At 40.9% G+C, this 17,465-nt stretch overlaps 1 protein-coding gene across 1 annotated transcript in view; it reads left to right on the top strand.

Moving 5' to 3' along the window:
• The window catches only part of HMCN1 (hemicentin 1), a 324,395-nt gene that overhangs the window by 223,787 nt on the left and 83,143 nt on the right, over positions 1–17,465 (top strand). Inside the window, exons 48-53 of the mRNA XM_039483793.1 lie at positions 4,702–4,788; positions 6,177–6,368; positions 7,229–7,402; positions 11,717–11,830; positions 12,894–13,039; positions 14,284–14,434. Of these exons, the coding sequence (XP_039339727.1) occupies positions 4,702–4,788; positions 6,177–6,368; positions 7,229–7,402; positions 11,717–11,830; positions 12,894–13,039; positions 14,284–14,434 (864 nt within the window). The remainder of the gene's footprint in view (positions 1–4,701; positions 4,789–6,176; positions 6,369–7,228; positions 7,403–11,716; positions 11,831–12,893; positions 13,040–14,283; positions 14,435–17,465) is intronic.

The raw sequence follows: 17,465 nt of genomic DNA on the forward strand, positions 1-17,465 counted from the left end.
TGCTACATGCTAGTGTGCTGTAGATTTACACCCCAAGTTGCTGCGCACTAAATGTTCACTTGATAACATGATCTGAAAATAAATTTTAAACAAGTCAGACTTGCATGTAAACTGGCCATGGTTTTATTTGAAAATTAATATTATTTAGGCATGACAACGTATAATGGAATCACTGATGACTACTTATTTTCAGTTTGTAAAAATTACAGCAGTAAACCACGTGAAACTTAATACTGTGAATCCATGTCATTCAGTGCCAGAGCTCAGAGAAACACTCAGGGTACAACCTCATGGGCACTGAAAAAAATGTTTGTGCAAAACCCTTGTGAACTGAAACAGCCAAGTTTATACTACTTTCAGTATAAAGGAAATAGAATAAAGAGTGGTTACAGGATAATGGTCTGCTGTAACATAATTGTAAAGGAAAAGCCCAGGCCTACCATGAAAATAAATGGTGGAGCTGAGCTAAAAGTGGAACCAAAACTTTTATCTGCAAAATCTGTGCTCCACTGAAAACCTTCCATGGCTATGACTTTATTTCTAGAAAGTGATTAAACAATGCATGCAGTAATGGCTGAGCCAGCCAGCACAGTTAAACAGGCTCGGGTATAATGAACTTTGTAGTACAATTACCCAAAATGCTGTATTATATAATTTTGTCAGTCACAAACTTTTTTTTTTTAAAGTTACATTTTCCCCAGGAATGTACTTAAATTTGGGGTGGCACACTATTTCCAGATTAGTAGTCAGTATTATTTTTTAATCAGCAAGTAATTGTCAGGCATCCTGAAACTTGACTGACAATCACACCATTTGGCAGGATAATACTATAAGCTCTTGCTTTTCTAAAGTGCTGAGCAATGTGTGCTCTCATTGACTGTAGCTGGAGTTGTGGGTCTTCAGCCCTTCTGAAAGTCAGACCCTAAATGGTAACTATATTCTGTCCGTTCAGGTTTATTTGATCAGCTCAGGCACGTGGAAAAATGTAAGCGGGATAAGCACTAAAAAGTATTCATCATTTCACTGTTTTCATCAAATGGTTCTAACTTTAACAGAAGCATGCCAATGATGGAATTGGGAACCTCTCTACAATAGTCTTCAGTTGCCTTGAGCAGAAATGCTAAGTGAAACCTATCTTAATTGGGTTACATGGAAATTTGCAGGATGGAAGCCTCTTCTGTTTTCCTTTTTTGTATTTATTTTTGCATTCTAATAATTTATTCGTATTTCAAAGGGCTAGTTATAGGAATTAAGCCATTTGTACATGGAGTATACCCCAAGTTAAACAAGTAAATGCTGTAAACAGAAGGTACCACTGAGATACTAACAGCCCATTCTTATACTGGCAGTCAAGCTGGCATTTGTTTCCATAAATCACTTTGTAGCAGGCAAGCCAGGTTGTTCAGACACATTGGTGTGGAATTATTAGTATTATATTTGCAAAAATATTTGAGGTAACTGTCATATTTTTCTAAAAGTCTGGAATAATTTAGTGTTGATTATTTACTGAATTAATTTGGAGACAAGGTTGTGTTATGTGTGTAATTCTTTTTTTAAAATTCATTGTGAGCAGTAATAGTTGGCCCAACTTTCCTCAAACCAGTCCTGAGCTTGTCTGATTTCATCTATAATTTTTTCCATGTCTCCCATTGATTGTTTTTGTCTAGTCATATTTTAAAGTAGAACTCTCATAAAAGCCTTTTCAGCAGTGCTCATACACTCAGATTAAGAGGGTTTGGCCCTAATTTCATCACATTTGGCAAGGATGTGCCATGTATTAGCCATTTCTGCTTGTCCACTGACCTTATCACCATGGTTGAGTCTGCCAGTAACCATCACCCCACTAAGAACGTTGTGCAGAGGACAAGTTTTAGCCACTGACAATGAAGTAGTTTCTCCAGCTTTCAGCCCATAGTTTGAGTTGTAGGCTTGATTTATTTTTGTTCTCCCGCTTTCATTTTAAACTCTTACTCCTTATCAGGTGCTTAAGATCTGATCTAATTTACTATTTTCTCATCAGTTTAAAGTAAATTCTATATCTTGAAATGTTTTTTAAAAATTAACGTTCACTTGCAAATTACTGGTAACACAGCTAGATTGTGTGAAAGCAAAAAATTCACTTCCTGTCTTTCTGGTGCATCTAGCTATCTAGATGGTTCGGTCACAGAGATCCCCCTTGGGACTGTCACCTGACATGCTGAAATTATCTCGAGCCCATTTTCCCTGCCAGCTTGGGACGCCAGAACCCTGCCTTGTTGAGCCAGATACACTAGCCTGCTGCAACACCGACCCAGGATCTGAATGAGGCCCCAAAGCTGCAGGCTTTAACTGAAAACCACTCAGCAGGTTACCTATTTCCAACACCCACACACCCAGTTCCCAATGGGATTCAAACCCCAAATAAATCTGTTGTAGTCTGTATAAAGCTTATACAGGGTAAACTCAAATTGTCTGCCCTCTATAACACTGATAGAGAGATATGCACAACTGTTTGCTCCCCCAGTATAAATCAATTACTCTTTGTTCATTAATAAACAAAAGTGATTTTATTAAGTATAAAAATTAGGATTTAAGTGGTTCCAAGTAATAACAGACAGAACAAAGTAAGTTACCAAGCAAAATAAAACAAAACATGCAAGTCTAAGCCTAATACATTAAGAAACTGATTACATGTAAAATCTCACCCTCAGAGGTTTTCCAATAAGCTTCTTTCACAGACTAGACTCCTTCCTAGTCTGGGCCCAATCCTTTCCTCTGGTACAGTCCTTGTTCCAGCTCAGGTGGTAGCTAGGGGATTTCTCATGACTGCCTCCTTTGTTCTGTTCCACCCTTTTATAGCTTTGGCACAAGGCAGGAATCTTTTGTCTCTCTGGGTCCCCACCCCTCCTTCTAAATGGAAAAGTACCAGGTTTAAGATGGATTCCAGTATCATGTGACATGGTCATATGTCCTGTGAGACCCCCAGCCTCTTCCTGGGCTGGCCTACACATACACAGGAAGGTTTGCAAGTAAACAGAGCCATTTACAGCCAATTGTTCTGGTCAATGGGAGCCATCAAGCTTCCAAACCACCATTAATGGCCCACACTTTACATATTTACAATAGGACCTCAGAGTTATACTTCATATTCCTAGTTTCAGATACATTCATAGAAATAGGATGAACACACTCAGTAGATTATAAACTTTGTAATGATACCTTACAAGAGACCTTTTGTATAAAGCATATTCCAGTTACATTATATTCACACTCATAAGCATATTTCCATAAAACATTATGGAGTGCAATGTCACACCTGCACTATTTGGGTTTACATGAGGGTAGAATTTGGTCCCTAGTTCATCATCTTCTCTTCCTTCCCAGTTATGAAGCTCTCTCTCTAAATATACTTCAGAGAACCTAACCTGTCCTGTACTTCAGAGAACCTAACCAGTCCTCCTTATAGCCATGTTGTTTCCTCTTCTTCAGCCTCTATGCTTTATTACTGCTCTGAGTCCCAACTTCTTTTTCTTTTGCTCCAGTACTAAAAAATACCCTTCATTTAAAGAAGTAATTGCTTCTCCAAAACCATAGAGTTAACTGTGTTGCGCTTTTCCCAACAATAAATGAAGCATATCGTGCCAATGAGGTGGCTCACAAATGGGAGTAAGAGGTTCGCAGCTTGCCTCCTGTCATTGTTAATCATGTTGGTGCACATACTAATGAACCAGTTTTCATGTGCCTTGTCTATTTATGCACAGTACTGAAAACATAGGGGTTGTTTCCAGGAAATGAGTCTCTAAAACTGCAGATGAATGAGAGTGAGTGTGGGTAGCAGTGGTGCAAACATTATCGTCCTGATTCCGAGTTTGCTTCTTCTGGCATAAACCAGGGATTGCTCTCCTGAAATTAGTGGGGAATTACACTACTGTGAGTAAGAGGAGGATTTCTTGTTTGTATATAATTTGCACAGATGTGTGTTTTCTATATGCACACAGATGGTTAGAAATAGAACAGACTTTGGGTCAGACTGCAGGTCGACCTTTGAGCAAGTGCTCAAGTGGTAACAGAGGTCATGAGCAGATTCTCTCCTGTGTTCCCCTGCAGGGTTATTCACAAATGTAGTCCTTGTATTGAGTGTGCAAGGACTGCTCCTCACCAGCATGTCACAAAAGGACAAGCCAGCTCAAAAGGAGCAAGCAGGGGAGATTGAGGTGGGGGTGCTGGCTGATTGCAGAGTGGAACATTTTGTTACCTGTAAATCCTGCTAGGGTATCGTAACTCTTTGCTGTTGCGAATGTGGGCCTGTTCCTAGTAGGTCTGATTAAGCCATTTGTTATTTTTATATGAAAGAAACAATACGTTCAGACAGAGACAACGTCTTCGGGTAGGACTACATTGGTGCAGCTGCACTGATGCAGCTGCACTGCTGTTGTAGCACTTTAATGAAGATACTCTAAGTGAACGGGTGAGAGCTCTCCAATTGGCGTAATTAATCCACCATCCCGAGAGGCAGTAGCTGTAATTATCAGCGGGAGAAGCTCTCCCACCAACATAGCACTGTCTACACAGGGGATTGTGTCGGTATAACTACGGCACTCGGGTATGAATTTTTCACACACCTGAGTGATGTAGTTATACCAATATAGGTCTGTAGTGTGTTATATTTAAATTTGGTGTAACTCGTAGTGTGCAATATTATGCCTTTTTTCTCCCTAATAGTGCCCCCAGGAATTGTGGGTGAGAATAAACTGGAGGATGTGAAAGTGAAAGAAAAACACAGTGTTACATTAACTTGTGAAGTCATAGGTAAGGCTTTGCAATGTCACAATATGTTCCCTATTCAACAGCTAAACCCACAGCAGCTTGGTGTGTTTGTTAGTTGTCCACATCACAGTTCCCTTCCTGACCACAGTTGTTTGAGTGCATGTGTACAAAGAGCTGAAAGCCAGAATTTGGCTCTGAGTTTTATCTTGACTGTTCTTTTTTAAATGTTTTAATATCACTGTCAATAGGGTAGTTTTTTTAAATGAAGGTTATTTACTAAAAACACATTAAGAGAAATATCCTATAGAACTTAAACTATAGAAAGGTTCTTTCTATTTTTTTAAACATCCTGTAGAATTTAACAGAAAGTATATCCCTGTTATATGCAAAGTAATGCACATCATAAAACATAATCCCAACTATACATATAAAATGATGGAGTCTAAATTAGCTGTTACCATTCAAGAAAGATTTTGGAGTCACTGTGGATAGTTCTCTGAAAACATACATTCAGTGTGCAGTGGCAGTCAAAAAAGCTAACAAAATGTTGGGAACCATTAGGAAAGGGATAGATAAGACAGAAATATATTCTCTCTCTCCATATATATAATCTCCATGATATGTGCATATCTTGAATACTGTGTGCAGATGTGGTCACCCCATCTCAAAAAAGATGTACTGGAATTGGAAAAGGTACAGAAAAGGCAACAAAAATGATTAGGGGTATGGAGCAGCTTCCATATGAGGAGAGATTAAGAAGACTGGGACTTTTTAGCTTGAAAAAGAGATTAAGGTGGGATATGATAGGTCTATAATATCATGACGGGTGTGGAGAAAGTAAATAAGAAAGTGTTAATTACTCCTTCTCATAACACAAGAACCAGGGGTCACCAAATGAAATGAATAGGCAGCAGGTTTAAAACAAACAAAAGCAAGTCTTTCTTCATACAGTGCACAGTTAACCTGTGGAACTCTTTGGCAGAGGATGTTGTGAAGGCCAAGGCTAACAGGGTTCAAAAAAGAACCAAATAAGTTAATGGAGGATAAGTCCATCGATGACTATTAGCCAGGATGGGCAGGGATGGTGTCCCTACCTTCTATTGCCAGAAGATGTGAATGGGCAACAGGGGATTGGATCACTTGGTGGATTACCTGTTCTGTTTATTTTCCTCTGAAGCACCTGGCATTGGCCACTGTTGGAACTGGACTGGAATAGATGGACCATTGGTTTGACCCAGTATGGCTGTTCTTATAAAATTCTAGAGGATGGTTAAAAAATCTATAGGGCTATAGAATATGTATTCTATAGAATGTTCTTAAAAGGGAAATTAAGTGGACACACGAAAATGCTCTTTTCTATTGTTCAGTAACATTTCATTTTCTAGAGGCTACAGTAATTACCACTTACAATTAATTGTATTTTTATTAAGGGAATCCTGTACCACAGATTACATGGGTAAAAGATGGTCAGTCTCTTACCCAGGATGGAGATCACCAGATTCTGTCCAGTGGACGTTTTCTTCAAATCACCAACACTCAAGTTGCTGACACAGGGAGATATACATGTGTTGCATCCAATATAGCTGGTGACAAAAGCAAAAGTTACAGTCTCAGTGTACTTGGTAAGTGATTGTGCTGGTTATCTAAAGCAGGTATTAATCTCATTGAAGGGTAGATATTCATGCTAGAATGGCTCTAACAGTTAATTACAGCAATGTCTAATCTACCTGACTAGAGTTAAATACTTACATCTGTATACTTGCTAAAGTATTTAATATTAATAAGGCACTTATACCTTTAAGAAGAAACAAGATAGGTAGGAAAACAGGGAGTTAGAACAGGAATTAATCTACATATAGATTGAACAAAACAGTGCATTGTCTTGTGTTTTACAGAAGAAATGTGTTAAGGACACCATTAAAGGAAACATTGTTTCATAAAAACTCAGACCACCTGTTATTTTATTGTGATGGTTATCACGTTACAGACTACAACTAATACAGTAGAGTTTCTTTACATACTCTCATATCCTGCCCCACACCCCCTGCCTAGCAATAGCTTTCAGGAAGATCAGACATAGGCCAGCTGACATCTAGCCAATAATAGTCCTTGGGAGGTGGTGGGGAAGTGGCTGGTGTCCAGCCTTCTTCCCTTTCTTCCCGCCCCCCTGCCTGTTTGACAGGCTCTATGAACATGCGCTGAATTTCAACTTCAGGACAAAACAAGAAACCAGATACAACTTCATGTAGTGCTATTGGCCTTTTGCCTGGTTCTGGGTTTCACTATGAGCAGTTCACACATGCCTAGTAGTGATGCACATCCACTTATTTAAGTTAGAACCAAGTCCCTAAACAGGATATTGAATTTTCTTTATAAAGAGGTTTCAAATAACAGCAGTTCTCCATTTAGAAATTATTGTAGCCTTAAATTGCTTTTAATGGCTGTCAGTTCCATTGCTGAGGATCTTCTTATTGCTTCCTAGTGTCTCCAACTATTGCGGGTACAGACAGTCATGGCAGTGCAGAAGACGTCACTGTTATCCTGAATAGCCCCACATCCCTGGCTTGTGAGGCTTATTCATTTCCACCAGCTACAATTACCTGGCTCAAAGACGGAGCTCCACTGGAATCTAACAGAAATATCCGAATTTTGCCAGGTAATTTTTTTATTCTTAAATAAAATAAATGTTTTGGCACTTATCAGATGACACATTCATAAATCAAAGCAATTAGTTGAAATAATAGCATCACTTTGTACTTCTGTAGCATTTTTCATCCCAGGATCTCAAAGAGTTTCACAAACATTTTTATGCTTTCAGATAATATTTATCCCTTTACTCTGTAAAAGATGGTGATGAGACAAGTTAATTGCACAGTTACAATGTAATTAAAGTTAGGTGGTAACAGCATAACAACAACATGGTAATTTCATTTGAAATATTGATAATGACACACAGTAACCCACATCACCACTGTCGCTTGATAACTTTAAAATGTATTCATTACCATACTACATCGTATCCATATTAAAAAGGCAATTGAATGACTTATAGAAATTTCCAGTTTACCTCCTTAATTACCTCCCCAAATTTGCAGGAAGATCTGTTTGTGCAAATTAGGCAATTTTACCCTCTTACTACAATTTGAATATAAAATGGATATGCCCACAAACTAATTAAGCAGAATTAAGGAGGTCTGCTAAAAATATGTCCTACATTGTGCTGTTAATCTTTAGACTTGTCTGTGAAAATAATTGAAACACTTCAAAAATAGGTGGGTATAACTGGAAAGGAAGTGAAGATAGACAGCACAAACAGAAAAGCTAAATAAATAAGATACAGTAGTACCTCAGTTATGAACAACAGAGTTACGAACTGACCAGTCAACCACACACCTCATTTGGAACCAGAAGTCAGGGCCGCCCAGAGGGGGGGAAGTGGGGCAATTTGCCTCAGGCCCTGCAGGGGGCCCCCACGAGAATGTCTGAGGCTCCCTCCTGGCCCGCCTACCCCCATCCCCCAGCACCTCAGCATGCTGTGTCCAGGAGCGGCCCTGGACAGAGCTAAAGCAGCATGGCTCCAGCGGGGCCTGAGCTCTTCCCACTCAGAGCCGTGTGGTAAGGGGACAGGGCTCCGAGCTCCAGGCCGAGCGGAGGGAGCTCAGGTCCCGTGGAGCCACGCTGCTGCAGCGCTGTCCAGGGCTGCTCCTGGACATGGCGCGCTGAGGCTCCGGGAGAGGGGGAAGGCGGGGGGTAAGTGGCATGGTAAGGGGGCTGGGGGGTTGGATAAGGGGCAGGGAGTCCTGGGGACAGTCAGGGGACAGAGAGAGGCAGAGGTTCTGGGGTGGTGGTCAGGGGATGGGAATGGGGGGTTGGATCATGGGCATTCCGGGGGTCTGTCAGGATTTGGTGGGGTGGTGGTGTGTGGATAGGGGTCGGGGCAGTCAGAGGACTGGGAGCAGGGAGGGCTGGTGTGAGGGTGGGGTCCCAGGGTGGTGGTTGGGGGGCATCTCAAGGGGGTGGTGAGGGGACAAGGAGCAGGATGGGTCAGGGATTCGGAGGGGGGCAGTCAGGGGGCAGGAAGTGGGTGGGGGTCTGATGGGGGCAGGGCCAGGCTGTTTGGGGGGGCACAGCCTTCCCTACGCTAAAGCTCATTCAGCAGTTTGAGGCTTGCAGACAGCTATTTAACACAAACAGCCAAGCTGTTATCTTTTCCCTTAGGGCTACCATTCCTTTCACTTCTCAAATGCAAAATTATAGTCTACATTTAATTTCAGTGGCATAGAGAGATTCATGTCAGGGGAGGGTAGCGTCATTAAAATTAGCCACTTTAGATTAACAGTGATAGAGCCAAGAGAGCCATGGGGGAGGGATCACATGAGAAGAGCAATATCCTACACCACCTACCTCCTTCCCAACCCTACCAAGGGAAACCCCCCCACTCCCCTGCATTCCCTGAGGCTCCAGAGGGGTTAATTCAGTGGTTCTCAAACTTTTGTACTGGTGACCCCTTTCACACAGCAAACCTCTGAGTGTAACCCCTATAAATTAAAAACACTTTTTTATATATTTAACACTATTATAAATGCTGGAGGCAAAGCGGGGTTTGAGGTGGAGGTGGAGGCTGACAGCTCGCGACCCCCAGTAATAACCTCGTGACCCCCTGAGGGGTCCCGACCCCCAGTTTGAGACCCCCCCTGGGTTAATTTAATTTTAGCACCCTGTGTCCATTCACATGCATGTGCTATTTTGAGCATTTCAGTTTTCACAACATAGGCTCATCCCAGATTCTGGAACAAACTCAACTGCTGAGTTTGTGGAGTATGTACATAAGTTATACTAAAGGCAAACCCACAGTAACCGTCTCCAGTTTGTGAGGGATCCCATGGAGCCAATCTCTAGGAAACAGATAAATTCATTGAGGTTAAGTCCATTAATGGCTATTAGCCAGGATGGGTAAGGAATGGTGTCCCTAGCCTTTGTTTGTCAGAGGGTGGAGATGGATGGCAGGAAAGAGATCACTTGATCATTACCTGTTAGGTTCACTCCCTCTGGGGCACTTGGCATTGGCCACTGTCGGTAGACAGGATATTGGGCTGGATGGACCTTTGGTTTGACCTAGTATGGCCATTCCTATGTTCGAACCTAAATGAACCCAAAGTTATGGAGTCAGATATGAGTCAAGGAAGCCAGAAGAGTATCAGAAACCTGGAAAAATCTGACTGGATGGGCTCAGGTGTTTGGTCACAAGATGAGGTGGTGCAAAAGTTTTGGATTTTTTTTTAAGCAGAATTTTTTTATTGTTTCTTTAAACAATCAAACACAGCAAGCAGCAAATATTTGGCCACACTTCTGAAACCCCAAACCATGTTCAGGTTTTGGCAGACTAATTTCAGCTTTTAAATTAAAAAAACCACAACAAATTTTGAAGGAAAGCAGACATTGTCTGTGATTTTTTTCTGCTTTTTAAAACCCCCTAGTTTTCGATCCAAAAAAAGTTTTGATGGAAAATATTTGTCCAACCCTTTTAATGAGCTTTAGTGCCTTTTAGCACTAGCTGATGCTGAGAACTAGTGACACCTTGTAAAGGTGACTTGAAAAGAAGTTCTCTCAAAACTGGGTTTGTGCCAAGATGCGGAAGGTTTGTAAATGTTTATTTTTCCCAGGGCTGCCTTGGGGGGAGGAGGTGGCAAGTGGGGCAATTTGCCCTGGGCCCCACAGGGGCCCCCACGATAATATAGTATTCTATAGTATTGCAACTTTGTTTTATGGAAGGGGCCCTTGAAATTGCGTTGCCCCAGGCAGCAGCAGAGACCCCATCCCCTCACCCAAAAAAAAAGAGCAAGCAAATACAATACCGTACTGTGTTAAATGTAAAGTACTAAAAAAATAGAGAGCAGCATTTTTCTTCTGCATAGTAAAGTTTAAAAGCCGTATTAAGTCAATGTTCAGTTGTAAACTTTTAAAAGACCCATAACATTTTGTTCAGAGTTATGAACATTTCAGCGTTACACACAACCTCTATTCTCAAGGTATTCGTAACTGAGGTTCTACTGTAGCATTTTTTATAGCTCGTTAGTAGCTTGCCATCAAGAAAGTTAAAAAGTAATTGCCCTTTTGTTGGATTATCTCTTGTCTGGCCCTTTGGGGATATATGAAATAAGGAAAAGTTTTTCTGGTAAGATTGTAGGTAATAATGAAAATGAATGTTACACTTTTGTTACACTTCGCTACTGGTAATTTTGTACCTGTGGGAGGAAATGTGAGCATTACTAGTATGTGGGAATTAAATGACTTCACTGGGGGGCAGTTCCTAAGAATGCAGGCTGAAGGGAGTTTTAGCCCGTTTAAATTGGGGTTGTGCTCTGAGAATGTAGTGAGTATGAATTTGTGAGAAGGAAACTGATGCATGCTGAAGTGTACAGGCAAATTGATTGAATTGCATATCTGGAGTCTCAAATCCTGTTGATTCACTAATATTCACAATGTTTCACATAAGTGTGTTATCTTTTCTCTATTCTCCACACTGAGCATCTTTTCACCTGAAGAACAGTGCTGAAACTAAACTACAGTACAGTGCCTCAGATCCAGCCCTATATATAGAATTAGTGCATTTTTACTTGTTCACAGAAAAGAGAAGGTGAAGCACAATTATTCAGACAAAGCACAGGACCATAAATCAATTCATGTTCAGAACTGCTTTAATACTTTTCATAGGAACTATGACACATACCTAGTCAAGGAGAGAGTGAGCCTATACCCAATTCAGATACTGTACATCCATTATTACATAGTGTCACATCCTGACCTAAATTATACATGTGCAATTCCTTCTGAGTTCAATGTGAGTTGTGCATGCACATCCAAGAGAAGAATTTAGCTATTAGGGTTGAAAGTATGACTGCAGAAAACATTAATAATGAGGATCAGGAGTATGGTGCTAATGCTAGTGAATAATATAATCTTTCTGCAGGAGGGCGAACCCTGCAGATTCTAAATGCACAGGAGGACAGTGCTGGTAGATACACCTGCATAGCCACAAATGAAGCTGGGGAAACACTGAAACACTATGAAGTGAAAATCTACAGTAAGTTTGTTATAACAATGGAATATATTAATTTCTCATTCCTCCATTTTTTCTTTACAGTTTTACCCATTCTGCTGCTCACTAGGCTTTCTGAACCAGCAGATACTCACTCTATCCAGCTAACACTTGCATTAATACAAATCATGCTCACCATCTTGAAAGACATCAGGAAGATTTGTAGGACACCATTTACAAGCATTCAGTTGAGGTTACTGTAGGCTTTGCAAGCCCGGGGAAAAATGTAGAGATGGTGCACAAGAGATAACGAGGTTAGTTCGATCAGGAAGGTTGAGGCCCACTTCTAGAAGTTGAGGTGTGAACATTACTGAACTTCAGTTCATTTGCAAATTTGACACCATCAGCTCAGGATTAAACAAAGACTGTGAATGGCTAGCCAACTACAAAAGCAGTTTCTCCTCCCTTGGTTTTCACACCTCAACTGCTAGAAGAGGGCCTCATCCTCCCTGATTGAACTAACCTTGTTATCTCTAGCCTGATTCTTGCTTGCATATTTATACCTGCCTCTGGAAATTTCCACTACATGCATCCGACGAAGTGGGTATTCACTCATGAAAGCTCATGCTCCAATACATCTGTTAGTCTATAATGTGCCACAGGACTTTTTGCTGATTTTACAGATCCAGACTAACACGGCTACCCCTCTGATACTTGACAAAATGTCAGAATTTCCCATGAGAAGGATATTCTGAGTTTTGACCAGCTCTACTCATTAAGGATTCAAAAGCCTAACTTTTGGCAAGTTTTTGAAAATACTGGCTTTAATTTTTATTATTTTTGATTAAAGCATGAAAGCCAGGTACATGGTAGAGTGGGACAGTCAAGGATGTAGTCTGGTGCACTTTCACCAATAAGTTAAGCACTCCTGTTTTGTAATAACCCAGCTGTGGTGCTCAGAGAACAGGATCACAGAGGAATGTATTTTTTTACTCTAAGGTTATTATACTTGGTTTCCCTATGTCTGGTTCACTTTAAATGATGTATAACATGTTAATTCAGTCAGGGAAATCTCTTTCACTTCCTTGGGATGTTTGTTATTGTGCAGTTCCACCCGTCATTAACAAAGGAGATATCTCAGGATTGGGCCTCTCTCCTAAAGAAGTGAAGATCAAAGTAAACAACAGCCTTACTCTGGAGTGTGAAGTTCATGCGATTCCTGCTGCTGCCATCAGCTGGTATAAGGATGGACAGGTCAGTCACAAATTTAATTCCTTTTAATGGGTGGTTTTCTTACAGAAGCAGTTGAATATTTGTCATCATTTTTAATCAACATTTTTATAGCACCATAGGTGCACACATGGCTCCTGATCCTGCACCACTGAAATCAGTGCCTCCCTGCTGTCGTCTTCCTTCCCCCATTCCCAATATTATGGACAGTGGTACCACCCCACAATTTTATGGATCTCAGGGAATCTGTAATAGGCCAGATGCCTCTGCCCACTGGCACTAGAGCTCCTACTTCTTCCTCTGGTTCACTTGCAGTGCAGGTGGGACAGTGCTGCCAGACTTCATCTGCCTGAGACTGCTTGTTCCTTAGTATTGAGTGGTCATTGCACAGAAGGTAATACACCCCCAGGCTGTACTACCTCTTGCGCAGATTCCCCACAAGGCTTGTGCTGGAAAGAGGCGTAACATCTTGGTCCCACCCTCAGTCCTCCTTTTGCCATCCTGGCCTTGCCCCTACTCACTCTGGTTCTCTAGAACTTGCAGAGAACCCTCCACTGGGTTCTGGGAAGAGGTGACAATGCCCCAGAAGCAGCTGATCTTCCAAAAGGCACCCTCCACGTGCAGATTTTGGGAAAACAATGAGACCCTGAGTACAAAAGTCATTGAAAGGGAATGAATTGGGGGCACCACAACATTATCTTTATAGAGTCATTCTTCAGATTAACTGCATTTTAAAATAAAATAATCTAAGTCATCTGCTTGGAAAGAGTAGGTTTTTTTTCTTTGTTAATAACTTTTTATTACCATAAAGGGCTCCTTTCCCATTAAGTTTGTTCACTTACATTTATCACATATATTTCATTAGGTTGGAAGCTTAGTATCATGGTAATGTGACTTTTTGCTATATTCTAGGCCATAGGCACATGAATAGGCTGAGCACATCCAGGAGATGCTTAGCATCTCACAGGATCAGGCCTACTGTCTGGAGTGTGATTCCTAATGTTATTGGGAACAATAATAATAGATATGTTTTTCTGTTACTCTTGGCAAAGCCAATGCGATCAAAAAGGAAAGAGATGAGTTTAAAAGAACATGTTTTCTTATTCCCAACTTGCTTTCAAATGCTTGTCAAGTAGTCATGTCAAGGTAGGAGTAAGTAATTTGACTGGCATGTTAGAGCAAAAGAGCTGTACCATCAGATTACTTTCATGATTCTTAATTCTTCAAGTATTTATTTTATTTAATACTTTGTTTAAATTAAATCACAGCCTATTAAACCAGATGCTCATGTTACCATCCAAGCCAGTGGCCGGACTCTGCAGATAAAGGAAGCTCAGATATCAGACACTGGCCGTTACACATGTTTGGCATCCAATGTTGCTGGAGAGGATGAAATAGAATTTGATGTGAACATACAAGGTAAAGAGGGAAACAAAGGTTAAATACTAATAAAATTCTCCTATTCTGTCAATGTGAGTCATTTTCTTATAATATTTATTTTGGAGCACTGAAATTGTTTATACTCTTTTTCCCCCTACCCCCGCATTGGATCAGTCTAGACCAAGGATAATTTGACCTGCTTGCTCTAATTTTTTAGGTATTTAGTAAGATAAAATATTTTAAGTATGAGCTGTTTATTAAATTTATATTTCTTCTCTAACTTACACTGGTGTAAACCTGAAGCCAACAGAATTACACTGATGTAAGTGAAAGGAAGATCAACCATGTCATCTACAGAGTGTTTTGAAAATGTATATGCTTATTAACTTTTTAATGCATTATATTTTATTGTGGAGTGGAAGGGGGTAGTTTTCAATTGTTGGATGCCAACTAATTTTATTTAAAAAAATACTTAGTCCAGAGAAATGAGAAATGGTAGGCCAGGTCTGCTGCTTGTTTCTATCAACTCAGGGGTGTGGCTCCCACTGTTTTGAGATGCAGATTCTTTTACATACATTAAGGCAGCGGTTCTCAACTGGGGTCTGGGGCCCCGTGGGGGCTGTGAGCAAGTTTCAGGGGGTCCACTAAAATAAACCAGAGAAGGGCCGGTGCTAGACTCACCAGGGCCCAGGGCAGAAAGCCAAAGCCTGAGCCCCATCACACAGGGCTTGAAGCTGAAATCTGAGCAACTTAGCTTCACAGGGGCCCCTGGGGCATGGGGTTACTGGGCAATTGCCCTGACTGCTACCCACTAACACCAGGTTTTTAATCTACTGGATATGCAGAAAAACAGTAGCTGTGACACAGGTGAGCCATGGAATTTTTATAGCATGTTGAGGAGTGGAGGGTCTCAGAAAGAAAAAGGTTGAGAACCCCGCCTTAGGGGACACTTGATCAAGGCCAAGCAAATTAATCACAATTATTAACCATGGTTATTGTATTATTAAAGAAAAATAAATCATTAAACAAAACAACACATGACAGAGTACAAGTGATAAACTAGTTACTTCAATTACAATCTCTTCTTTATGCCTTTCTGTGGAGAGCTTTTAACCCTGTGGAGAATAGATTATACTCTTGTGAATGAACCCACCTTTGGTGGGTCACTTTTCTCTTGGTAAATTAAGACCAGAGTACAGTATATTGTTTTCAAGAATTATTGTGTATTCAGTTTAGGTATCATAGAATCGTAGAGTTAAAAGGAACTGCAAAGGTCATTTAATCTAGTCCCCTTATTAAATACTTATATAAAGTTTAGGTTAGTAATAACTAGACAGGCTTCAGTTGCCCTTAAACAAGTTAATTTGCCATACATAAATCATTGGGGAAAGTAAGTGATCTAAACTAAATCTTTACTAAATATTTAAACTAGTACTTAGAAGAAGTTATGTAAAGAGCTGTCTTAATACAGACCAATTATAAATATCAAGGATCTTAAATCCCACTATTAAATGTTTAGCCTCTGTCTCCTTTCCTGGAATATACGGTTTAACCATTTGATGATTAACAGGAGAAACTATTAGTCTTTTAAGTTCTACAACATTTCAGTATTCCAGTGAACTCATTATAAGAGTTTTAAATCTAATTCCTTGCCAGTATCTTAGTTAACTTTCTCTCACCAATCTATGTTGAAGTTTGGGCAGGTTTTCCTTGAGTTGGTTTCTTTTTCAGTCTTTTCTACTTTCCCTGTCTGTCTGGGAAGTTGGCTTGTTGAGAGAGACAGGATTAGTTATGGAGTCCTGCTCTCTTAGCAGGGGTGTGTGTGCATGTGGTGCTCACTTCAGAATTTCTTATACCCTTCTCCTTCCTATTCACGAAATTAGAGGAAAACACACCTCTTTCAGGCTTGTTTAGATTCAAGTGGGTTCTTTCATTGGCTCCATGAGTTCATAGGTAGCCCTGGGAAGCCTCTTCACCTTATGAATATCATAGAATTATAGAAGATTAGGGTTGGAAGAGACCTCAGGAGGTCATCTAGTCCAACCCCCTGCTCAAAGCAGGACCAGCACCAACTAAATCATCCCAGCCAGGGTTTTGTCAAAAACCTCTAAGGATGGAGATTCCACCACCTCTCTAGGTAACCCATTCCAGTGCTTCACCACCCTCCTAGTGAAACAGTGTTTCCTAATATCCAACCTAGACCTCCCGCACTGCAACTTGAGACCATTACTCCTTGTTCTGCCACCACTGAGAACAGCCAAGCTCCATCCTTTTTGGAACCTCCCTTCAGGTAGTTGAAGGCTGCTATCAAATCCCCCCTCACTCTTCTCTTCTGCAGACTAAACAAGCCCAGTTCCCTCAGCCTCTCGTCGTAAGTCATGTCCCCCTGCCCCCTGATCACTTTTGTTTCCCTCCTCTGGACTCTCTCCAATCTGTCCACATCCCTTCTGTAATGGGGGCCCCAAAACTGGACGCAATACTCCAGATGTGGTCTCACCAGTGCCGAATAGAGGGGAATAATCACTTCCCTCGATCTGCTGGCAATGCTCCTACAATGCAGCCCAATATGCCGTTAGTCTTCTTGGCAACAAGGGTACACTGCTGACTCATATATCCAGCTTCTCATCCACTGTAATCCCCAGGTCCTTTTCTGCAGAACTGCTGCTTAGCAAGTCAGTCTCCAGCCTGTAGTGGTGCATGGGATTCTTCCGTCCTAAGTGCAGGACTCTGCACTTGTCCTTGTTGAACCTCATCAGATTTCTTTTGCCCCAATCTCCAGTTTGTCTAGGTCACTCTGGACCGTATCCCTACCCTCCAGCATATCTACCTCTCCCCTCAGCTTGGTGTCGTCCATGAACTTGCTGAGGGTGCAATCCATCCCAGCATCCAGATCATTAAATAAGATGTTGAACAAAACCAGCCCCAGGACCGTAACATTTCTTTATGTAATATTTCTTTAATTGCCTTTGTTCTTCTTGTAGCCGGACAGCTTCAGACATCAACTCTTTCCTTTTATTCAGTCTATTCTCTTAAATATTCTTTCATTTTTATTAGAGTTTGACAGAAAAGA

The sequence above is a fragment of the Mauremys reevesii genome, linkage group 8, assembly GCF_016161935.1.
Source record: "Mauremys reevesii isolate NIE-2019 linkage group 8, ASM1616193v1, whole genome shotgun sequence".
Classification (NCBI taxonomy): domain Eukaryota; kingdom Metazoa; phylum Chordata; order Testudines; family Geoemydidae; genus Mauremys; species Mauremys reevesii.